General features: G+C 42.3%; 1 protein-coding gene across 1 annotated transcript in view; it reads right to left on the reverse strand.

The window, feature by feature from the left end:
• CPS1 (carbamoyl-phosphate synthase 1) overlaps window positions 1-25,789 on the reverse strand; it is a 95,450-nt gene that overhangs the window by 44,066 nt on the left and 25,595 nt on the right. The window contains exons 11-21 of the mRNA XM_074910721.1: window positions 24,409-24,486; window positions 22,796-22,894; window positions 22,045-22,140; window positions 17,785-17,974; window positions 17,040-17,197; window positions 16,134-16,262; window positions 12,634-12,778; window positions 12,031-12,241; window positions 10,752-10,950; window positions 8,399-8,575; window positions 3,653-3,771 (exon numbers count right to left, since the gene is read on the reverse strand). Coding sequence (XP_074766822.1) covers window positions 3,653-3,771; window positions 8,399-8,575; window positions 10,752-10,950; window positions 12,031-12,241; window positions 12,634-12,778; window positions 16,134-16,262; window positions 17,040-17,197; window positions 17,785-17,974; window positions 22,045-22,140; window positions 22,796-22,894; window positions 24,409-24,486 — 1,601 coding nt within the window. The remainder of the gene's footprint in view (window positions 1-3,652; window positions 3,772-8,398; window positions 8,576-10,751; window positions 10,951-12,030; window positions 12,242-12,633; window positions 12,779-16,133; window positions 16,263-17,039; window positions 17,198-17,784; window positions 17,975-22,044; window positions 22,141-22,795; window positions 22,895-24,408; window positions 24,487-25,789) is intronic.

Here is a 25,789-nt window from a genome sequence, read left to right on the forward strand (position 1 = left end):
AATCTTCCTCAGGTCTTATTGAGATTTTCCCCAGCAGTGAACTTGACCTCATTATCTCTCCTTTTCACCCATCCCTGTGAGCTCGCAAATAATGGCAAATACAATCAATTGCAGGTTCAACTGCTACAGAGATGGCACAAGTCCTACTGATTTTCAACAAGGTTTCTGTCCCCCCTTCACTTGGGCATAAGTGATGATTTCGCCATAGCTGCCTACCTCTTTACCTATATTTAATGGTATTCGTCATACATTCTCCTTGCATACAACCACTGTTCTCAGGGATCACAATATTAGGAACAGATAAAAATAACCATGGCCACATGCAAACAAATCCTCACTGCACATGATCAAAGAACAGATGCTAATTCCAAAAGAGGCTTTCCCTTGCGCACAGGCTACCAGTGTCTTGAGTCAAACATGCCCCAGATATTACTTCCATGTCTGGGCTTCAGCTGTATTCTTGGGAATGATGGTGCTACTGGATGACACTGCAAATCTGATTAGCTCTGGACTGGGTCCATAACGCCAGCCTTAAAGTCACATCTTGCTCCTCACTGCCTCAGACAGCTAGACATGGTCTGTTCAAATTTCCGTCTCCTTCACGAGCTGTCAGTGTGATGAACAGCCAGTGGGGTCACTCCAGGGCCCTTCCCCTCCGTTTTCTCTCAAGGGACAGGCAAGGCTAAATCTAGGGAAAGAATGTCCTGATAACAGCATATTCTATTGCACTGCCACTGCTCCATACACCATCACCTGTTCGTAGACTGACAGCATGGGATGGTGCTTGCTCCTTCCATTTGTGTGCATGTACATGTGGTTTGTTTGTGTGTCTGCATGTGTGTGGTGGAGAAGGTTATAGTTAAGATTACATTACTGAAGGTATGAAGGTAATCAGCCAAAAAACAACAAAAAAACCCACAAAGTAAGTGTCCACTTAAAAGGAAAAACATGTAGGTCACAGGAGAAGCAGCAGAGGCACATGTCTGGTGTGTGTGGTATTACCAGATATTCTTGCAAGTGCTCTCAAAATGGCTTTCTTTTCCCAATTCAACTCAGGCCATTTGCTTTCCTGCAGCCAAATTACAACACCTGAAACAACTCTTTCTCCATCTTAGAGTGCCCAGAGGCAGAGTCAAATGGAAACATTGCTGCCTCATGACAAAAGCTATACAGTTTCACCAGCATCAGGTCAAATCTTTGGAAAGAAGTTCGCTGGGACAAACATAAACGGGTCAGAGGGTGCCCTTCCCAGTCTCTACTGTCTCTGCAAATGGCTTGCCTTGCCTGTACACCACTGAGAACAGACAAACATTATTAGGTCAGAAAGGTTTTTCCTCCCATATAATATAATAACATTATTTCATACAACCTTTCACACATGGAAACAGATTCTGTGCATAAATCACAGGCCTTTTGCTCACCCCTGAATCACTACACGAGACAACACGCAGTATGTGAATGCTGCATGCTAAACTGCTCACAGAGGCCTCCACCTGCCTCTGATACCCCTTCCCCATCTGTCTGATACATCCTCTTGTTCTAGCTCTAAATTTCCTCTTGCCAGGGACCGTCTCCTTGTTACCAGTCTTTACAGGGCACACATCAAGACTCTTGGCAGAGATGTTACTCCAACTGCATCCAAAACCTTGCTACAAAGAACCCCCAAACCAATCCTGAGACAATAAGGAAGGGCCAAATTCAATTGAACAGAGAGTGAGTTTGTAACCAGCAACAGTGCCTGGGGACAGCGTGACTACTTCTGGTTCTGGTAACGGTATTTCAACAACAGAAAGACTTAAAGCAATGACAGTGCCACAGCTCATTCTTTTCAATTGGAAATAATCCTGTAGCACAGGTAAAACTCATGCCAGGCATGCCAGGGACTGGAAACAGCTGGCTGCAGGAAGAGCACATGTGTGCCAAGTCTCATCTGCATCACTCGATAATTAGCTTTCCCTCGGCTATTGCAGAGATGTGTTTCCTGATGTGGCTCACTGGACTAGTCTCTTAGTTCAGGTCAGAAGTGTTTTTCCCTGGCTTTTTGCCTTTGTGCTAACACACCTTCAACATAATGCAGATGGACAGTCCATCCCCTCCCTCCAGTGAAGGTTGTGAGGTAAGACAATTTCCTTGGGAAGGTCTGACTAAGGATAATGGACTGAAAATCTGCACTGATAAGTGAATGAGATCAAGTTAATTTATACCACCTGCAATCCGAGTTGAACTGCATGGTCTATTTAGAAGGGACACAACATGGGTTGTGTATGATACAAAGGCAAGGTCGGATACTGTCAAAGGGCTTTCTGTAGCCTATACAGCCTGCTGCCGAGTCACCAGAAGGATGAAAAACTATGTGGGATGGTAGCAGCTACTGATCACATTACTAGTAGTATTATCACCTGCCACCCGCTGCAGAGAAAGGGAAAGCAACCTCAGTGATATAGGACAGTTCAGCACAATCAGCCTCTGTGGAGTGATGCTGGCTTTATACCAGCTGAGGATGGGGCCAACCTCTGGGGTCCCAAGTGCATCATTCCAGAGCATGCCACTCTGGCAGAGAGGAAATCAAACTGATTCTGGATACATTTTTTTTTCTTCCTCAGGAGCTGCACATATATAAGGCACTTGAGACAAATGCAACATGACACAGATGTTAGAGGGCAAAAACTTGTGCAGCCCAACAACAGACTTCTGTAAACAATCAAGCTGTTCCTTCTCTTCACCATCTCCCTCCACATTTATTTTTGTTTAGCTCCAGATCCAGCTTGTTCCGGGGGGCAAGGGAGAGCAAGGGCTGCTCAATTAAAACCGTGCAGCTGGTCAAAGAAACCGAAATCACAGCAAATGAACTAACTAGCATCTCCGTGATGTACTGGCTACGGTGCGCTTCCAGTGCCATCATGTGGTGAACGTGGTCAACACAACAGGTACCCGAAGCAGAAAAGCCGGCCAACATACAGCCAATAACTCAGCAAGGAGGTTCTCCCGACCTCGTAAACCACGAAGGGAAAGCTCAAGTCAGCAAGAGGCTGGAACTGAAATACAGCCCAGCGCTTTAATTTACTGCTATCTTTCCTGCTTAGTTTTATATGGTCATTTTTCTCGAAGAAAGAAGAAGATTTATATTTAAATTTGTCTGGAATTATAGATGTTTGAAAGTGCAGTACAAAAGCAACACACTGCATGATCACAGCAAGGCAGAAAGGCTTAAAAATCAATTGGCCAGGCTGGAAAAAAATGTACCCTCAGGTGTAGTAAGTCAGTACAAGCCCTGTGTTTTGAAGGCTAATTCCATCCTAGGTACACTGAGAGCAGTCTGCTGTTACACATTGCAGGCCACCCACATTCCCAGCCTCAGCCTCAAAAATTCAGTGAGGATTTTCTAAAAGAAACTGGAACTTCCATAATCCCTAAGAACAGCCAAGGTGCCTAAGCACTCAGAGAAGTTCTTTTACAAAAAAGAGTGTTCTCAGAGTACTGCCTGGGTAAGACAGTGAACTGTGTTTTAAGACAACATTGCTTAATCCAAGCACTGAAATAAACTTCTCGGCATTGATTACATCTGTGCTCAAGGCTTACCACAGATTTCCCAGCAGAAGGATCCCCAGAAGGACTGGTGTGTCCTAGGACAGGGCTGTTGTTTTTTTCTTACCTGTTCACTTCCCTCAGGATCTTCTCCATGTTCCCAATGCTGCGCATCTTATACAGGAACCATTTGTCAATGGCTGTGAGTTTGTGAATGACATCCACAGGGACTTCATTATCCAAGGCCTGCCAAAAATAAGACAATGCCAAACAGCCCCTTTAATACATGTTTAGCAAATACAGATTTAGTTTGCAAATAGGTAGCAGCAACTATATAGCATAAAGATATAAAAAGTACTGTAGACTGAGCTGGACAAATCAAAGTTTCATCTACCCCAGGATCTGTCTCCCTCAGCAATGGAAAACATGCTCTTCAAGCAGTGTAGGGAGGCACCAGTCACTTCTGCACAGGCTGTGGTACCAAAAGCTGGCTTTTATTTGACCAAGAGAGATAATTTGCTTTCCACAAAGCCAGCAGCCAAACTTAAACTGATGGCAACAAGGCTTGGCAGCCACTGAGTATATGCCTCAACTACCTACAGCAAGGCATATTCAGTCTGCAGTGCCAACTCCTCCACCTACACCCCTTAGCACTCACGTTGCCTAAATCTCAGACCCACTGCCAACCTACTAGCTGCAAATGTTAAACAGCAAGATCTGGCTTCTCAGCTGTGGAAGAACTTATTTTGGTTTGGGGCATAAATCTTGATTTACCCTTGAAATACAAGGCTGAATCAAAACACAGGGCTTTGAAATACCCCTGGAGCAAGGGAAAGTCCAGTCCTAGGTGACACACTGCAGCTACAGCATAACTCAGGCTTCTCTCTCTGTATCTTAAGTTAATGTCAAGATCATTCAAATTCCTCTGCATTATTATCTAACTATTTTATTATTATCAAACTATTTGCTACCATAGGGTAAAAAGGAACCCCCCAGAGTTATTATTCAAATGATAATGTTTTACAGAACACTGCAGTATTTATAGAAAAAGAAACAAACTCAGAGGAATATGCTAGATCACCTCGCAATATGATTGTACTGGGGTGCAGTTGTATCTTGATACATTGCAGTTGTATCTTCTGTCACTGGTATTTCTTGAGTCTCACCAGTGGTATACACAGTTACAACTCTCCTGGTAAGCCAACTATAATCAACCATAATGCTAATACCAACACAGTATCTTTGCTGAGCTGAAGTAATCAGGCTCATTAATTTGTTACCATGCTTAATTGTTTTCTTGCAGGTCAGCATCCCTGGAACAAAGCCAGAGCAATGCCACTGAAGGAAACTCCAACATTAATCCAGGAATGAGTCTGGCCCACTGCACACCGGCATTATTCTTCCAAGCAACGAAGCTGTGGACACAACGTTGTACCGTCACCACACGCTTCAGCACTGTGATGTGGAGACTTTACACCAGCTGGGAGAAATGTACAAGTCACTTCACTCCTGTGCTCTGAGAAGGTACCACCCAAACAGACAAGGGAGGGGTAACAGCTCTCATCAAGCACTGCAAAATACTGACACTGCCTTCTATCTTTTCTAATGGATTTCCAGGAAGCTTCCCTGGGTCTCCCTCACAATTTTTCTCTTGTCCTGAGAAGTAATAAGCTGCTGACTTGAATAGCCTGCTTGCTCACAAGCAGCAGAGAAAATTTCTAATGACCATTTTGTTCCTTTAGAGTAACCAGTCTGTTACACATGGAACTTTCAGCTAGTGCTTGGGCACCCAACAGCCACTGACTGCTCTTCCAAATGCCTGCAGAGAGAAGCCTGTGGCCCATAACAGTCGTCCCTGAGCACTGGCAATAACAAGGCTGGGCTTCTCACACATTTCTGGGTATAATACTGGTATGAGGCAACTGGTAAGGGTCCCTCCCATCCTGACTCCTTAGCGCTTGGAGGGTAAAGTCACACGGCCACATTAGTGGGACATGAGCAGGTCTTTCTTCTGTCCATCTATTTTCACAAAACACATGCAGACTTGGATGTCTTGAGGATCTCCAACCTTCCGTCAGTGGTCCCTGAGCCATGTATACACACACAGGTAGCGTGCTCACATATACTTAAACTGCTTAGGACACTTTATTTAAGAGTCCTAGGCATCTTCAAGGGAAACTGAAAAAAACCATAAATGCCTTCCCCTTCTTAACTAGAGAAGGGGCAGAGAAAATAAACCGTCTTCACCCCTGTGGCATAAATCTGGAAACTAGGAGAGAAGAATGAGTTTGCAGACAGTTCTTGCTCTGAAATCAGCACATGACAGGGGCAAATCAGGTTTCCTGGCAGAAAATCCCTGTAAGATTTGAACAGAGGCCCTGGACAGCACTCTGATGGCTTTACTCTATTCCAACCTACATGAAGGAATACAGCCTAAACACACAGTGGAAGAAGGTGGAGGGAGGCACAGCGGGACAGCGTGACTTTAGAGCCCTGCTCACCTTCAAGAGTGTCCCATCCAGTAGACACTGGCCCCATGCTGGGAAGCCAAGGGTTTTATAGGATTGCCTTCATGCTGTGAGCTGGAGAGCAAGCCTGGTCTCCAGGCTAAGCAGCCGAGGGCAGCTCAGCTGCCCGTGCTGTCTTTAGGTCTGGGACCCTTGTTCCTTTGGTCCCATCCCTGCTCCCCACCAAAAGAAGTATTTAGCTGCCTGTGGACAGAGCACAAGTGCAAACTAACACATCCATAGTGTGGACAACCAGGAGACCAGGGCCCTGGTGTGAAATAGAGCATGGATCAAATCCACAGCATAAGTCTTCTGAGGCCACTTGTATACAAATCCAAAGAGGGCCCAGAAAAGATCTGATACAACCTGAGCAGCCCTGCTCATCAGGCTGTTATTACATCCTTGTAGCACTTGGCCACTCTGGCCAAGGAACAAATCTCATCTATTTCAGCCTTTCTCCTAGTGCCTTCTTTTACATTACAACAGAGAGTACTGTTATAACAGCAATAGCTCTGAATGGCAGCTGGACTCCCTTCCCTTTCACCTGAACAGTTACTGTTTTCATCATCCAACAGACAAAGGAGAGAGAAAAAGTAAAAAAGCCTTGGAAAGTTGACTAGTGGGGCTTGGGGGGAGGAGAAGACATACAACCAAGCGCCATCCTGTTTCAGACAAAGCTGATGGCTAAGGGGGACTAACTGTTGGCTTTTAAATGTCAGCAAGCTGGAAAGGGATTTCCAGGCAGGCGGCCCCAGCTGCCAGAAGTACCTCTTACTGATATTGCTTGCCTCAGTTATTAATGGGGACGAATTAGTGCACTGTGTCAGACAGAGGCAGCTCTTTAAAAGGAGGGATTAAGACTTTGATCTTGCTTTTTTTGACAGCTCCCAGTGAAAATGCCACCAGCTGGGAACACCCAGAGTGTTCACTGTGGCCCAAATTCACCTTCATCTCCCCAGATCCCCTGTGTTAACATGGGGCTAGGATTAACCTTTCCTAAAAGCTCTCTGAGCCACTCAGAGACAAGAAGCAAGATTTTTCTCTGAGTCACAAGAGAAAGCTGTAATAAAGACCAAGCACAGCTGTTGAAGGATGTTCTACACTTATGAAGACACACATTTCCCCAGCTTGAAAAGTGAGAGTCAACAGCCGGACAAACCACACATTTATAGAGCATCTTGTGCTTTTTGTTCAGGCCATTTATAAGAGGAACAGCTATGTGAAAACCTTTTTACAAATATGGCACAACCTCAGCTCCCCACACTCATGTGGAGGATGTAATGAGATGTATCTACGCATGAGCACAAAGGACTTAAAGACTCCACCACACAAAGTCAGGGCCACAAAAAATAGTACCTGGTCATTCCCTGCAAGGAAGGCTTGCAATCTTAAAAGAAACCCACAACAGGTAAGTATGAGCTATAAAAGACAGCTGTCTCCTCTTCACAGAGGATATGAACAGCACACATTAGCTGCAGCAAAACCAAAGTGTGAAATTGCACCTACCTTGTAAAGTAACTAACCCCACATTTACCATGTGATACGCACAGGAAAACACTCTGGGGCTGAAGGAAGAAATTATTTCCCACACTAGGTCCCCTTACAATAAAATCTCACCTTACCCAGACACCTTGAAAGATGAAGTGATTTGCCCAGTGTGACAGAAGAGGGGTTAAAAGAATGCTAGGGGAAGTTGAGCCTATTTCAAAGAACAGGGGATTTCCTGTATGCTAAATTTAACACAGAGTTTTGGGGTTTTTTTAGTTTCAAGCCCATACCAATGCAGCAACTGCAAAAAGACAGTGCTCTCTCACAGACTGCAGCTTGCCATTCTTTACCATCCTTTGTTTCAGTCCTCAAAAGGATTTTAATTTTCTTCCTTCCTCCCTCTCTATAAATTAATGGTAATCTGCAAAACTGGCCAACTTTGACTGAACATTAGCCAATATTTAGCAAACAATTATACTACAGGAACAATCAAAGGAAAGTGATCCAGGTCTTCACCAACACTCAGCTACAAACTGCAGTGTCAGGACACAGGAATGCACCTGCTGCTGAATGCAACAAGCATTGGCTAAGATTGTACCAAAAGGCAAACGCATTATCTGAACACAGAAGATGCAGGAAAATACAGATGTCAGCAGGAAAAATTAAAGTCATATACCCACCCAGCTATTATATTCTGCAGAGGAAACTACATGCAATAGAGAATATCTGTGCTTCAACAGCAAGAATCCTATGCAAGGTGGTCCCAGCGTGCTTCACACAGGGAAGCAAGGGGGTGAAGAATCTGTTCACCTCAGCTGTTCCAATCTGGTAGCTGTAATTCAAGGAATGTAGTTCAAGGACTTTCTACCTTTTGTTACCTTGGCTATTGCGTATATCCGAATGCTGGATGGCTCAGAGAGTTCTTTCTGGAGATCTACGATGGCTGGCCAGGCTTTATTCATGGGCAGATGTGAAGTGAAGCCATCTACAGATGGGTGGCACATTCTCAGGGCCTTTTGGAAGCTCTCTTCGAAAGTGCGTCCAATAGCCATGACCTGTAATGAAGAGCATTTCCACATTAGTTATGGTGAGCTGCTGCCTAGATATCCCCTGAATAACAGAGGAGTGAAAATTTAAACCACGAAGACAGACATACAGAAAGATTACAGACTTTGGACCTCCTCCTTAAGACAGTCCTGCTGGCTTTAAGACAGGCACAGCTGACTAAGCCTTGGGAGTTCCACTTCTAGGCCTGACTCTGCCAATATTATCAACAGGGAGTTTCAGACAAGTGACTGCTTTCTTTTTTCATCTCCTTATCTATAAAACACAGGAAGCCTCTGCTCTTCTCTATAAACTGCTTTGAAGCACTTTAGTAGAGGGAAGCATTATGCAGCAGCATGGGTGTAGTAATATAGAAGGATATTTCTGTTTAACAACCTGTTAGAGATAGAAACTCACAGTGGGAATTTTAAGGTTCAGAAGAAATCTGCTCCTTTTCCTTTAAATTAGATTTAGCAGTGACTCTTCCCTGTGAGGGCTCTCTTAAAGGATTACTCCTCCTTGGCATAGCAGCACTGGGGTTTCCCTCCTTCAATCTTGACATCACATCTAGTAAGAAAACAAGCCTTTCTCTGTGGAAATCTGTGAGGTAACAGAGCCCTTTCTCAAATTTCTATATTTTTATTTCCCAGTGCAGTGAAATCCTAACAACATAAATTTTTTTTCAAACACTATGTTAAAAAAATAAAAAGATAAAAACAACATTGTTTTTTCTCTTCTCACAGCTTCAGGCCCACTGCCCAGAACAACAGAGCTCAGGAAAAAACAGGCCAGGCCAGGCTGTTCAATTAATATGAATGCAGTAGGTACTGTGATCTGGCTTCAAGTTCAGGCCTAGGGAGACAACTGTACCATATGAAAGAGGCACAGCGACAAGAAGCTCTTTGCTTCAAAGACACCCACTCCTACTCACAGGTCCTGGAGACAAATCTTTTTGCTGAGTACCTCCACCAGCTGCAAATTGCATCTCTTAAGCTTTCCATCCCTGTTTCAGTTCACCCCGCAGTAGTCACAGACCTGCACAGTTGGAGCACAGACTCTTCCTACAACTCCCCCCTCCCTTTACCCAGCATCATGCCTTGAGAAGCATGGAGGGTTCATGCAGTTCTGCTTTTGTGATATATGACCTCTGGAAGGACTCAATATTTCCTCATGCAAATGTATGTGACCAGGAAGTGTTTACAGCTGATGGTGCACAAGGCAATTGTATCTAGGAAACCCAGCTCTACAGAACAGTCCAAAAACCCCTAAGCAGAGAGGATTAATACCAGTAAGTGTCAGCTTGCTGCAAAAAAACCCACAAATTCATTGCCATTAAAAGCCAAAACTGCCACTGGAAAAACAAGTTCTAATTAATCCTTCCAGTTGTGATGAAGGCTTATTGTCTAAGCAAGGAAGAATTGATGTTAAGAAGGTCTCATGTGTCAGAATAATTTAATAAAATAGCTACTTGAAAAGCATTAGGAAAAAAAGGCAGCTGAAAAAATACACAATTAATTATTTTTCTTTGGTAGCTGATATGTAATTAACTAATTAAGTGGGTAATTTACCCATTTTCCTTCATTTCTCTCCTCTTAAAACATGGTCTGGAAATGTTGTTATTGTCCCGGACACCTTAAAACCAGGCTTTAAAAGTCACAATGTCATTTTCAAGTCATAAGACACTTAATCACTAAGAGAAGTCAAAGCTTCAGAGCAAGATTACAGGTTGTGTTTGTGTTTCAAGAGCAGAAGTGGGCTGAGATTTGTCATATGGTTTTAACAGAGAGGACAATTAACTATGGGAACAACTGAGAGCTGTGGCTCATCGGCATTACTGAAGATCTTAACAGACTACAAGTCTTGAAGTAATACCCTAATTAACCACCACTACAGAACCCCAAATAAAAAATATAACTCAGAGTCCTGTAGTGAGTGTTCAGAATGAAGTCAACCTCAGGTGATCCAAAGTGGTCTCTTCCCTTAGGAGTCAAACCATTTATGAATCCACACTGTAATACCCAAGACTACACAATCCTAACTCATTTTGATTAATTATACTATTGGATAAAAATCATTTGAGCTGAATAAACACCTTCAAAAACCATTAGGTCCCTGAAGATAGATATTCTGAGGGTTTAAATAGAAATTATTTTCCCAAGTGGTGGGATGGGAGAGTCTTGCACTCACCTCTCCCACGCTCTTCATGGAGCTTCCAATCCGGTTGGATGTATGCTGAAAACGATCCAAATCCCAGCGGGGTATCTTGGTAACAACGTAATCCAGGCTGGGCTCAAAGCAGGCAGAGGTTTTTCCTGTCACAACGTTCTTGATTTCTGGCAAGGGGATCCCCAAGGCAATTTTGGCAGCAATGAATGCTAATGGATACCTGCCATAGAGGAGAAGTAGAGAACAGTAGAGTGGGAAGCACTTTGCTTCTGTAAATCCTGGGAGTGGATCAAGTTAAACAGATGTGAAGTGATTTTTCCCTTCTCAACACAACAGAAGGTTACTGTGCTCAAGCACAGCAGGGCCCATCCAGATTCCTACCTTAACACATTGTAGAGCTACCTAGATCTGGCACTTCTTTATTATCTGCAAAGCCACCATTTTAAGTATCTGTCACACCCACAGTGAGACCACATAAACAGATATGTTTTGCTGCAGGGCTGTCATCCAAAAAGAAAACAATCAAAACGCCCACTGTCCAACATCATGGCTTATCTCTAGTCTGCTATGGCACTTCAACAGCCACAAGAGTTGTTGAGAACTGCAAATTAGAGACTAATTTGTGCCTCTCAACAGCATCTGCAAAGTGCAATTAAGAAGCCAATTTTTAAACAGCCTGCTCTGACCATCCTTATCTTGATTAGTTTATGATTAGCCAACAAAACAAAGGCAGCTAGCAATACCATTTGCATCAATCTGACAGACAGCTCATTAATAACTGTGTCCTCTGGGTCCCAGAGATGATTTGCAGCCAACATATGGATACAGTGGATATGCTTTGTAAGGACAGCTATTAGGCTCCCCCCCAACACCTCCTGGGAGTTTTTCCATTTGTAGTAACAGCATCAGCAGGCTGGAATGGACCTGGAGGGCTCGCTAACCCCTTCCTCCATCTCCCAAAAGGACTAACTCTCCAAGGGTAAATCCTAGCAGATGCTGACAAGAACTGTTCTTAGAAGCTTCCCATATAGAAATCTGCACTTCACTGACCTGCCCACTCCAGAGTTCTCCCTAACAGTCAACTTCAGTCTTCCTTGCTGCAAATTAAGCCTGTGCTTCCTTGTTTTAACTGCCTGGAGAGCAGATGTAGGAACTCTTCTTCCTTGCGGCTATCACTTATGTGTTTAAATCATATACTGATCCAAGTCCCTCAACGTAATTCTCTTTCTGTTCTCCCCTCAGTTTTTGTTTATTCATTTGTTTGTTCTGTAATATTTTGGGGTTTTTAAAATAAACTTACCCTGTTGCCTTGGAGGCCAAAGCTGAGCTTCTTGAGAGTCTGGCATTAACTTCAATGATGTAGTACTCCAGGGATGTTGGATGCAGAGCAAACTGGATATTACACTCTCCCACGATGCCCAAATGTCGGACAACTTTGATGGCACGATCCCTCAGCATCTGAAATTCCTCATTAGTGAGTGTCTGGCTTGGAGCCACTACCACAGAATCGCCTGTTTGTCACAAGGTAGCAGAGAAGGAAAATGAGAAGCAGCTCAGCGGCAGTAAATTCTAGCCACAGAGGTCATGTTCTTTGCTAACCCATTGCTAGTAATGAAGCTACCACAGACACTCAAACCTGTGGATGCAGAGCTGATGAAAAGCACAGATAGCTACAAGCCTAGAATTGGAAAGGCCAGACAATCTTATGGCAAGCAGGATCATAGGGGTAGGTTTAACCCACCAATATCTGTTTCACACCCTACCTAGCTGTGCCCAAGACCTGAAGAGTATTCCTAGAGCCCACTTTGTCAATCACAAAACCATGCCAATAACAGCAGGCAGAAGGGCACTGCATAAAAAAGTTAGAGCCATTTCCAGTGAGCCACCCTGTGCCCAAGCCTACCTGTGTGGACTCCCATAGCATCAATGTTTTCCATATTGCAGACAGCAATACAGTTATCAGCAGCATCTCTCACAACTTCATACTCGATCTCCTTCCAGCCAACAACTGATTTTTCCACCAGAATTTGGTTAGTTATTGCAAATGCCTGGGAATATGTTACAGAAAATGAACAGTAAAAAAGAAAACCTTATTAGAACATGTTCCATATTTAAGACTTCTGTGGCTTATCTCCAGACATCCTAGACCAATGTGAAAATTGAAAGATGAAGATATGCAAAGTTCATAGCCCCCATGACAAGCACTTTATATTTCTCCTTTTTTAAAAAAATTTTTGCATTAGCTTCATTTGAAAGGCACAGAAAATATTTATGTGATCTAATGGGAAAAAAAGACAAAGTATGTGAGCTTACAATGGCATATAAATAACAAATGGGAATATAAAAACATCTAAGGCTTCAATCACGCAACAGACACATGCTTTTGTTTCTGTATGTGGGCAGCCCCATGGATTTCAATAGAAGAACTCTGCAGAAATCTAAATGACTAAGTGATGGGGAGTGTGGGTGCCAGGAAACACTACGTAGTTAATAGCACTAATAATGCTGCTTATCATTGGCATACTAACCAGAAGCAAGATTTGTGATTTATTCTTAAACTAATCTTGAAAACACTCCTCAGCACAAGAGACAAAAATGAAAAATATAGTTTGTTGGTAAATGAGCATAATCTAAGTGAATAAATAGCCTCAATATTAGCAGATAAAAAACATAAATCAATTCTTGCTTAAAATCCTCAAAAGTAATGGGCATATTATCAATCTCTCCTTTAGCAAAGCTTCTTGTTTTAATGCTGCCCATGAATCAGTCTTCAGTCTGGTCCCCTCTGTAGTTAGCTCAAGTTGTTATTCAAACATTGCCTTTAGCTCAGTTGCCAAACTTGCACAAAAAAAAAAAAAAAGTATTTTGAGGAGTAGTACTTCACACAGTGGTGGTGTAGCAGGAACACCTGACCACACTTGTAAAACAATCTACGCTGCTCCTGTGTTACTGTCTATTGCCTTCTCTTGCTCAAAATGATCAGACTCAGGAGACATGAATTCAAGGCCAATTACTTGAATTAACTGTGCTATGAAACATCCATAGGTGTTCAGTTATCTGAATTATGTAGAATTTGGAGTCCAGTGCCTGAAAATCCAGTTCACAGAATTACTACAGATAATCTTCATCACTATAAAGAATGGAGTTTCTGCTGGGCTGTGAAAATGAGCATCCAAAGTTTTTCACTGTAAATTTCAAAGTACTGATGCCAAACTGGGAGGTGCTGCTGACTCTCTTGATGGACAGGAGGCCTTACAGAGGGATCTACATGAGTTGGAGCATTGGGCTATGAGTAATGGGATGAAATTTAACAAGTTGAAATGACAGATTCTGCACTTAGGGCAGAGTAACATCGGGCACAAGTTTAAACTGGGAGAGGAGTGGCTGGAGAACAACCCTGCAGAAAGGATCTAGGGGTGCTGGTGGGCAGCGGGCTCAGTACGAGCCAGCAGTGTGCCCTGGCAGCCAAGGGGGCAAACCGCATCCTGGGGTGCATCAAACTCATCATACCCAGCAGGTCAAAAGATGATTATCCTGCTGCATTCAGCACTGTTGTGGCCTCACCTTGAGCACTGGGTGCAGTTCTGGGCCCCACAATTTAAAAAGGATGTGAAGGTCCTTGAATGCATCCAAAGGGCAAAAATACTGGTGACAGAGATGGAAGGCATGTCCTTTGAGGAGTGGCTAAGGACTTTGGGCTTGCCTAGCTTGGAGAAAAGGAGGCTGAAGGATGACCTCATTGTTCTCTACAGCCTCCTGGAGAGAGAGGTGCTGAGCTCTTCTCCCTGGGATCCAGTGACAGGACACGTGGGAATGGCTCAAAGCTGCATCAGGGGAAGTTCAGACTGGACATTAGGAAGCATTTCTTTACCAAGAGGGTGGTCAAACACTGGAACAGGCTTCCTAGGGAGGTGGTCAACGTCCCAACCCTGTCAGTGTTTAAAAGGCATTTGGACAACGCCCTTAACATGCTTTACCTTGTGGTCAGCCCTGAAGTGGTCACACAGTTGGATTGGATGATCATTGTAGGTCTCCTCCAACTGAAACAGTCTATTCTAGTCTACTCTCTTCATTCAAAATGCTGAAGCTCTCTTTGCATAATTTTTGACAAAATGAAAACATTTACTTAGAAAGTAAAACAGAATCAGACTTTTGGTAGAAAAAAAAGAAAGTTTCAGAAATATGCAAAAAATCTACTAAAAATATGAACTGCCCCACTCTAAAATTTTACAGATAATAAGATGTTTATAAAGGGCAGCTGTTATACAGATTTCAGGGAAAAACAGAGATGTTCAAAGCCACTTTTTTAAAAAATCACCAAGAAATGCTGATCAAAACCAGGTTTCCCTACTGAAGAATGTTTTGATATAAACCCTTCAGACAGCTGCATTCCCAGGGTTTCTGCATGAATTTCTGCTTTCTCTAAACACAGACTATGCATGAGCTTGGGCAAATGACGTGCTTTCAACCTCAGTCATCAATCCATAAGGTGGGGTTACTGCACCCACTACCTCCTCCTGCATCTGTCAGTCCTGTTCACTGAGCCTCCCTGCAACCAACACTGCCTGAGCAGATGTTTGTTCAGCACTAAGCACATTAGATCCAAAGTCCGTTTGCATGACAGCAGTGTGGAGACATACAAAAATGTCATTTTCACATACAGCTCTTACTGCCATCAGCAGTATTTCTTTCTAAAGATACATGAAAGATTGAGGTTGAGCAAATCAGGAAAAGACAAACCCAAGAATTTTAGAGATGAACTGATAGAGATTTGTCAACTAAAATTCTGCATTTTTCCCAAGGAAAAAAGCTTTTTTGTTTTCCCCGATTATCTGTTTACTTTTCACAGCAAATTTATAAAAACAATCCCAGATTTCCTACAGAAAAAGAGCTGTCTCTTCGTAGCCAGAGACAGCTGGTGGATGTCAAATTATGAAGTGTCAACCTGTCAAATCTCTACATGAGCTTTTGACCTAGGAAAAATACTGTCTTTAGACAGAAACACAGCAGAAGCCCAAGCCTCCCAGCTCTGCTGTCCCTGATACTACATTATCACTCAGCACTTCAAATGTTTCAACTTTCTTGACATCTTTCATGTACCATTTACTCCTGAAAGTAGGTGAATATAGTCCACTATGTTTCTTTTCATACCACAATTGCTGAAACATTTGCTCAGATTATAACTTGTTTCACACGAATTTAACAGATCTCTCATTTGATCATTTTCATTATCCAAGTCACCAGCAATTATGAAAAGAGGGCATTAGAAGGAATCAGGATAATATGTTACAGATAAGCTGAAAGGTAGGGTATGTACAATTACAGCATCTGTGACTGTTAAAAAAATATTTAAGAAAATCAGATGTTCACCTCTATTCCCAGAGCTTGCAATTGCAGACGTACCTTCATACCAAGGTCCAGCAAACTTTCCTTATCAGGACATATGCCTGACCCCAGACCACCAAGGGCATAAGCAGAACGTATCATGACTGGGTAGCTAATCTTTTCAGCTGCCTTCAGAGCATCTTCAATCTTAAAGGAGAGGGGAATACATTTCAGAGATATGATAATAATTAAGATTAATAAAGTCTTCAACTCTTGTTACATGGTTAACTGGAAATCCCATCAGTAAGACACTAAACTCTCTGAAGATAAAATGAAAATAATACACGTTGGATTTGTAACACTGCTTTGTTCTGCCAAACAGCAGAAAACTGGAACAAGGACTCAAGGAGCTGACTTCTGTCCTTAGTTATATGTGGACTTCCTTGATGTCTTTCCATAGACAATGTCCTTGCCTGGTCTGTCTTGACAGACTTTAGCATGAAATAACCCCTCCAACAGACATTCTGGTTTAAGACATGTTTGGTTTCCTCCAAACTCAAACAGGCCTTCTCACTGAACCAATTTTTTGCTTCCACACTCTCCTCCTCAAGAAGGATTTCAGTACTGCTGATTTTGAGGACCTGAGATCCTAAGTCTAAATGGCTTGTGAAAGATTTTTTTTAAAAGAAAAGTAACCACTGACATGTTATATATTTTTGTGCTGCAGCACAGAAGTCACCCCAACCTAATTTACTGTTCTTGTCAATGGGTAAATTAGCTTCGGCTTTCCAAGTGCTTAATTGCATTTTCACTCAGTTTAAATCATGGTGAACCAGCATCAATCACTGTGGAGTGCTGAAAGTGTATGAACTACAGTATCCACTGCTGTATTCAGCTTTCACTCAATAAAATCAGATATTTTTTTTTAAGAACTCAAATGGGCAACAGTAATAGTAATCACATCTTCAAAATGATCTGATTTACCGATTCCACTGCAAAGCTAGGAGCAATCTTTTCATTTAGCTCAGTCAGTTTATCGGAAAAAAGCTTTCTATCCTCTGTAGCCATGATGGATTCAACTGATGTACCTAAGACCTTCACACCATACTCCTGCAGGACTCCTTGCTTGAAGAGTTCCACTCCTGCAGAGTAAACAAAACCACTTTTAAGGACTGATGGTAGGTGAAGAAGAAAGTATTCAGAAGATATCTGACTAGCTGGCAACTTGTCTGGCCTCATCAACAGCTAATTTTATTATTCTTTGTCAGTATTAGGACTCAGAACTGTAACATGAAAGTTTCTGTCCTCAAATCTATGAAACCTGGAATATTAGTAAAGTTACTGCTTGGCCATCATCCTGCAACACAAAACAAAGCAGTGCGGTTGGATACTGTTGCAAGAAGCTAAATGAAGTTAACTTTTCCTTTTGATCTCTGCCTCAAGATGGTCTAAATAGCCCCAGTCCAACTACAATAATTAAGATTTAAGCCGAAAAGCAGGGAATATGAATTACTTCTAAGTATCAAAACCTGCAATTAAATGTTATGTTCACAGCTTAGCAATTAGTCACTCCCCCATGGTCAGTATCTCTGCATCTGTCCCTTAGTAACCTGGGCAATGCATCAGGCACATGGGTCTTGCACATCTGCACAAATAAAGTCTGCTGAGCACGTGGTACAAACCATCCATTTGCTTGCAAGGAGTGCCAAGGCACCTGTATGATACTCACCACAGTTGAGAGCAGTCTGGCCACCCATGCCCAGGATTAACCCATCGGGATGCTCTGCCTTGATGACCTCTGTAACAAACTGTGGAGTGATGGGGAGGAAGTAGACAGCATCAGCCTGCTTTAAGCCTGTCTCATTGGTCTGCACTGAAGCAATATTGGGATTCATGAGGACAATTTTCACATTTTCTTCCTGAAAAATTAAAATCTGCATTAAAGATAGGCATATGTGGAAAAAGAGCTACTAGCAACAGCAAAGAGACATGGGGTTCAACAAGCAATTTACCAAAAGCAGAATTTAAAATCCTGGTTCCTTATGTACTCTCCGATAAGGGATTTCTGGTATCTTGTACCAGGCTGAGATAACACCAGTTCTTTACTTTTGTGCCTCTGCCTGTCTGTGAATCTGGAGGGAATGGCAATTCCCACCTGATTCAGAAATTTGGTTGAAACTGTTTAACACATTCAGGACTTACATACAGAAGACAGGAACAAGCTGCAGCATAACCATGCCTGTTTTTTTCTGTTGGAATTCAGACTAAAAGTGGCAAAGCAAAAAAAAGTTATCAAAACCCAATCTTTTCTTGCCAAGCAGTAGGTCTTTGATCATGAGTATCCAGGCAGTTCTCAGATTTTTGTACTGACTAGTAACAGTAGAAGAATACATTTTTTGCTTTGACTTTCCATAGAGATGCTTTAATTTTCCTGGTGTTATCACTTTAAAATGTTGTTCCATAACCTTATTTGATATTGCACGTACTAAAAGACAAACGTTGCCTCTATATGCACGACAAAGATTAGGCAAAATTTCATGCTGTTTTTTCTCTGTCATAGATGAAAAACTGAGATAGACTGATAATGAAGTTGATCTCTTTCCTGCTGTAACAATGAGAGTTTTGCCACTCTTTTGGCTACAGTTTGCTCATTAATAGAAAAGTCTGAGTCAGAGCTGCTCATATCAACCCGCCTCACTCTTGAAATATTAGTGCGTAATGAGGAAGCCAACCAAGTTTTGCTAATAATTATGAGACTAGAATGTGGCCAAACTTGAAAAAATTCCCAAACATATCAACCACAAGCAGATAAAGAACAATGTATTACTGCTTTGTTGAAAAGGTGAACTGGGAAGTGCAAAGGCTGTGGCCTCATTTTTGCAGGAACTGATTCTAATCTCCATCAACTTCTTGTAAGGCAATAAACTTCTACAAACAAACCATTTGTAAACAGTGCTAACTATAGATGCAAAATACATTTTAAGAGAAAGATTTGCTATATGCTATATGTTGCAGAGGTTAAGAAACAACAACGATTCTCATTAAAAACTGGAACTGTGATGACATTAAAAAAAACAGTAAAAAGAAACAGGAAGATGGCTGGTAGACTAAGTCAGCCATTCCTCAAGCAAACGATGTGGAAGTGTTGTTGAGACCAGTATAGAAACGGCTATTTTTTTCCCAGTTCACAACAAGCACGAAAATGCCATAGGGTTTCTCTGTGTTTGTTTAAAACTTGTGATTGCTTGACCCATTGGTTTGGGGGAACAAATATATAGCTCACCTGGAGCAGTAGGATTCTCACTCAGAGCTCCGACTGCTCAGTTCAGGTATTGGATAACATTTCTTCTCCTTCCTTTGATAATTTAAAATATTGCCTTAAAGACTGGCTGTATTTCTCCATGAAAAAGTTAGATATTTTTTTCACAGAAGCCCACTTTCCTTGGAAATGTATGGAACAGGGAAGGGAAAGAAGAGATAAAATCCTTATGGAAAATATTTCAGATTTAGACAAATGACTTCAGACTGGGTAGTTTTCGTGACAGTGCTAAAGCAAAAGTGTAGATCTCTGATGAAAATTATCTAATGAATGTATTCAGAAATTCATAGTTATAATTCTGTTGTAATGAATGGGGGAGGGGGAGGTATAACGCTTTCCAACAACCTGCAGTATCTGTACATCTCAGCCTTTTCTTTCCTACTTATCTGGGGAAAGGTATCTTAGCTTTAGTTAAGCTTAGCTAGTAGTGATGAAGATAATTAATGAGAATTAATGTTTACTGTGCTATGATAGACACATTTTACTGATATCACATCCTCTGGCCCAGTTGTTCAGGATGTTGGATTTTAATCCACTTGCTGTTTGCCCTTGCAACCCTTTCCTTCAACTTCGGCCTTTTGGATTTTTTTATAAGCACACAGCACTCTGTGCAATGGCTACACATCCTGATTGGAGACCTTTGTTACAACTTAATAGTGAATTAATAATACTCCAGGAGGGCTCCATTCTCCTTCTTGTATAATATCCATCTGTATTCAGACTAGTCGGGAGACTCCCCACAGCAAGTAATCCAAAAGGTTTTTCAGGTGACCACAAGTCAGTCTCTGTTGTTCACAGATGCTTCCAGACCCTGTTCTTCAGAGGATGTTCATGCCATTGATGAACATTCTTGAAAATACAAATTCACTGGCTGGGGAAGTCCCAGCTCCACAGGATTTTACTCTTTAAAAGAGGCACCCATTTAACTGTATAGGACTGAATATTTACAATAGCACCTTCTTATCCAACAGACTAGGAAGAACAGCAGTACATAGCAGAATGAATCAGATCATCCAGCAGTGAGAATCAATGTTGATTATTTATAACTAAAAAAATGAAGAAGTCTAAGGGGAAAGAAATCACTCGTCTCCAATTAATTGTCCCTGTTCTCTCCCATCCGTGCTCTGCAGCTTTCCCTTGGCAGCCACTAACCAACCACCTTCCCTCTCACTTGCAACTGTAAATCACTCTGCCAGAGGCAAGGTCAGGAAAAGCAAGCACTGCCACTGGAATGGCTGATTAGCCTGCAGATCAGAGCAGCTGCCTGGTGGCCACAGGAAAGGAAAGGGCACCGCAGGAGGTCAAGCTAGGGAGATTTATCGTTAAAAAAAAACCCCACTTTCTTCCACAAACCGGAGCTCAGTTTGAAGGAAAAGAGAGAAAAAAGGAAGAGATGCCTCCTGTCCAACTCAGGTCATTCTCTGCACTCATCAACTCTGGCATCCTCCATTCCTAACTTGTTCTTGTTTTCTTGATGACACAGCCAGTTTGAACTAGTAGCCAGCAAAAGCAATACAGAACACAAAGCATCTACGGTACAAGATGTGTTGTAACACCAGGACCAACCCAGAGCAGCCCCAGATTACTTTTTTCTTTCTTGACACCAGGGTCAGCACAGGATTTAAATGGCCCTGTCGTAAGAACAGCCTCAGAGCCGTTCACAGTTATCACCTCATCTGAAGGCAGCTGCTACATCTTCTCTGAATCTGTCAGGCAGACCTCTACAAGCTCTCCTCCTTCATCACATGAGGTTAGACATGAACTAGGTAACTGTTACATTACCCGTAATAACCCCATCACGGGAATACTGTTATCCTTCTAAACCTCCTCGGAGCATGAGCTTTTCTCATAGCACCCTTTCAGAGTTGCTTTGCAATTTTGCAGCATGAGACAGCCAGAGCAAATTAGACTCCAGAACCCACCATCCCACCACGTGAGTGGACTATGCAGGATGCCTCAGGCAAACATGCACAAATACCATTTTAAATGCATGCATTTCTCAGGCACATGTAGAAGTACAGGGACAATTTTGTTTGCTCCAGAATAACACAGATCTTCAACCTTCAGAAAGGGAACATGAGAAATCAAGTAATAAGTTTACTGGACAAAACTCATCCAAAGGAATGACATTTCATTCATTCCTTTCAAGATTATGAATCTATTCTGGAAAAATCCTTGGCATATATGACCTTTAAAATAAATACCATTTAGAAAACCTGCCTTGATAAGGGGTTCAAAATTTTTTGCATAAGTCTTGACAGCAGCCAACTGTTCAGCTGTCATTTCGGTAATTTTTCACAAAAGTTTCAGGAATTCCAACCCATGTGTAGCTGCCCATATTCCTCTTCCTCATTTCTATTCAATTTGACAAGCCTGGAGTGACCAGTCACACATCACAACAAACTGCTTGAAGACTGCAATGGAAACCTCAAGAATGTCTCTCTTCAGGAAGATTCTTCTGAGTGGTTAACTCACATCAGGAAGATAATTCTGAGTGGTTAACTCATCACTCAACCAGTAGGTTCACGAACAAAAAATGGCTAAATTTCCTTACAGTCATTTATTCTCATCAGCTTCCCTGCCCCAGTGATACCGCATTTGGATGATCAGTTAGCTGTGAGAAGGGAAAGTAAACTACATGAGGTTAGTATTTTTAGAGTATTCTCTCACCTTCATGGCTTTTACAGCCTGCGATCCAGAGTAATCAAATTCCCCTGCCTGACCAATTGACAGACCCCCGGATCCTAGAATGAGAACTTTGGAGACCTAGAAGTGTCAAACAGCATGAAAAAAAAATCAGTCCTATTGTAGTGAATGTTGAAAATCAAAACTTAAGTTCTAAAAAGAGAAGAAAAGTCACCTCCAAACCCACGACAGTTATACTTCTAAGAATATTTCTGGACTTCTCCCATACATCCCTGGTTGGAGAAGCACATGACATGCATAGGGCATACAATAAACATGTTTATTGTGTCAGGTGCTTATAGATGCCTCACTTTGGCTGCCCACAAAGTCCTACTGTCTTCTAAGATAGCAAAACTGTATGAAATTCAGCTCATGCTAAGAATTCCAGACTTATTTGCTAAGCCACAGAACATCAAAATTGTGCTGCTGGCATAAAGTCTCATGACCAGATTATCCCAGGGCACCTCATATACTGCTATGAGAGTCCCTTTCTTGGGAGAACTACAAAGGAAAATACATGAAACATGAGATCTTAAAACTTTCTCAAAGAAAAGGGAGTTAATGACACAAGAGGCCTGATGACCATGAGATAAGTAGCTGACAGGCCTTTTGTAAGGGAAGCCTCCTTTGACTTCCATTATCAGGTTTTGTGCCATTTTGTACCATGGGTTCAGCAGGAATTAACAAGCTCCTAGCTTCACTAACAAGCATGAATAACAAGTATCTGTACACTGACCTCCACTCTGGAAGCTATCACTCTAGCCTTGGGCAGGACCGAGGAAACTGTGGCACCTTTCCCTTTCTTAACCAGTGAAATAAATGAATCAAAGAGGAACTAGGAAAAATAAACACATGTATTTAATCGCCAAAGTGTAATTAAATAAATACCAAGCAAAGAAAGAAAAAACAGGCCATTTCTGAGCTCAAGCTATCAACTTTGCTATGCTGCCTTCAGAAGGCAGATTTACAGCAAAGGAGATCATTATCTGAAATTTATTTAACAACTTTGATTTATCTGACAAAGCTGCATTCAAGAAAGTGAGGTCATAACAGGAAGAAAACACGTATCAATCACGTCTGTTTGCTCTGCTTGTATATGGCTGGCAGTGCAAGGTACGACCATGCAGTGAAAGCTAAAATACAGAAGACCATATACTTACCTAGCTCGATGGAACCATCTGGAATGGAGCCTGCTATAGAGCTGGGACCTGAACAGGTGTATCTGAACAGCCATTGTGCTAAATCAGTATTGTCCTTCCAGAGGAGATCCCAAGCAGCTGTGAGAAAAGTGCTCTCCAGCCAGGTCAAGCAGGAAAGGCAGCATGACCACCGTAGGCACACAGGCCTACACGCAGTGGGACAGGTTTCCCACCTGACCCCCGCTTGCAGGGCTTCTGTCCACAGAACCCCTGAAGCTGGCAGCTGGGAATGACCTACAGGAGTACGGATGGGTCCTGCAAGCCTATCAGGATAGGTACTATGTTATCAGACCCATCCTAGCAGTGGGAGTGCACAGACTTGGAAAAGACACGGCTGAGGGTTGTTCTGAGTTCTCCAAGACTCACTAGTCAATCAGATTGCTATGAAACTTCTTGATATCAAGAGATTTACTTGCAGGTTTAATCAACATCATCAAATTAAGATTAAAATAAGCACTTCTATGTATTCTTCCATCTTCCTCTCTCAAGAAATGCTAAATAGTTTATTTATGTTCAGACATGCCTCCTCTGCCTTCCACATCCCCTGTTGCTGCTTAGTCATACTCTGTGACTATGCAACCGGTTGTTATAGAATTTGTGTGAAGTCACAGATGGGGGATTAAAATTTCATTTCACTTAGGAGAACCAGAGTGAGGAAGTGTGAATCCATTTGCATAACTCTACAGTAATTATAAAATTTGAAAGTGGAACTAAAATGTATTAGAAAGTTAATGATTTTATTACAAAGCATCTGGCTAGTATTTTTCTGTTAAGACAAAATCCTTTTCCTTTTGCAGTCACCCCAGGTACAAGAGATTTGAGCCTGATTCTGAAAAGGCTTAAGCACTTCAGTAATTTCCAACACACAGATAATCCCACCAGGACTCCAAGCATACACATCATAAGAATGGAATCATTGATCCAAAGCATACAGAAGTCAATAGATGCCTTGCTGCTGATTGTAATTAGCTGCGGATCAAGCTAAACAGACACGAGCCTATGCATGACTGGGCCCTCTGTTAGGATCCTGACATTTCCAAAACCAAGATTTAGGACCATTACCAACATAAAGACTTGTCAGTGTATCTGATGCATATCTGCACTCCCTAGGCCATGTGAAAGCAAGCTCAGATCAGCCCTCATACAATACCTCTGTGTCCCTTGGCCCAGGATTTGCATCTGGGTAGAACTGTGCTGTGAAAATCCGTCTGGTCTCATGCATAATTCCCTGCAGAAATAAAAACAATTGTCTTAGACACCCAAGCAAGCAGGAGAACAGAAAGCCACATCTTATCCCCCTAAGCACTGAAGAGCAAAGGACCGGCATGTTTATAGAAGCTGCCAAACTGACATCTATTTCACTTCCAGTCTTCAAACAATGTCTTATCTGAGGAGTCATTAAGTCTCTTGTTCTTCTGCTAACACTCCAATGCCTGTATAACCCACTGAGCTGTGCATGGAAGCACAGTGAAGAAGCAGCATAGTGAAGAAGCAGCACAGGGAAGAGAAGCATAGTGAAGACATCACTTTCACTACAACACCAAACACTACTAAGTTGTAAGCACTTAACAGAGCAGATATGCTAGTCTCCCTCTGGAGGTAATCCTGGACCAGGCAGAGAAGAAAAACATACATGGCAAGAAAAGATCACCTTGGACAAGGCTGTTATGGAATGAATGGTTTTACCAGCTTGATCTGGTTGGTTCTGTCACAGGAGAAATAGATTTTGGTCATGCTCTTGATATCCATAACTCACTTTAAATACCGAACTAAGCCAGACCTCTGCCCTGGGTTGTTTTCCAGGCTGTGATGAAGTGGGACCACTGCTCTGGACAAACAGTAGATACAAAGGACCTAAACTTTGGAGTTTAGGAGACAGTGCTTCTAGTTTCATTTGGAGACAGGAAAAACTGATTTCTCATTTGCATGGCCTGATAGCACCAAGCACCATGGCCCACAGGGAGACTACCTTGTAGCTGTCATTGCTCATGGGCTCTAATTCCAGATGGAGGTAGAGAGATCTCTCAAGTGGAAGTCCAGGAAAAAATTACTTCTGATACAACCTGCTTCCCTTAGGACTGGACAAAGAAGTCCGAACAGCTCATAGAGAGCAACAGTGCCAGCTGCAGGGTGCAATTCTGGGATAGGACAGGGATGAGAGATGAGCTACTGACTGCAGCTGATCCATTATGTCGTGAGTTTCTGCTCTCAGAGTAAAGAATGTCATCAGTCTGTCACATTTCCTGAATGTTCATGTTGCTTCTAGTTACACAAAAATATCTTTAAAAAATATTCACTCCATGGCTTGTCAGTATTTGGAAAACTGTGTTGGCCCTGTCCAACTGTGATGGGTCAGGTCAGACAGAAAAATTGTGTTTTTCTTTTCCAAACAGAGGAATACAACAGATTGCACATGAGAGCCTGTCCAATCTCAGTCCTATTTGTGCATCCCCTGATAAAACAACATTGGTTCTTGTCCCTCTCCATCTATGAAGGTTTAAGAGACTGATGCTGCTTTGGGGCTAACAGAA

This window comes from Athene noctua, chromosome 7 (genome assembly GCF_965140245.1).
Source record: "Athene noctua chromosome 7, bAthNoc1.hap1.1, whole genome shotgun sequence".
Lineage (NCBI taxonomy): Eukaryota > Metazoa > Chordata > Aves > Strigiformes > Strigidae > Athene > Athene noctua.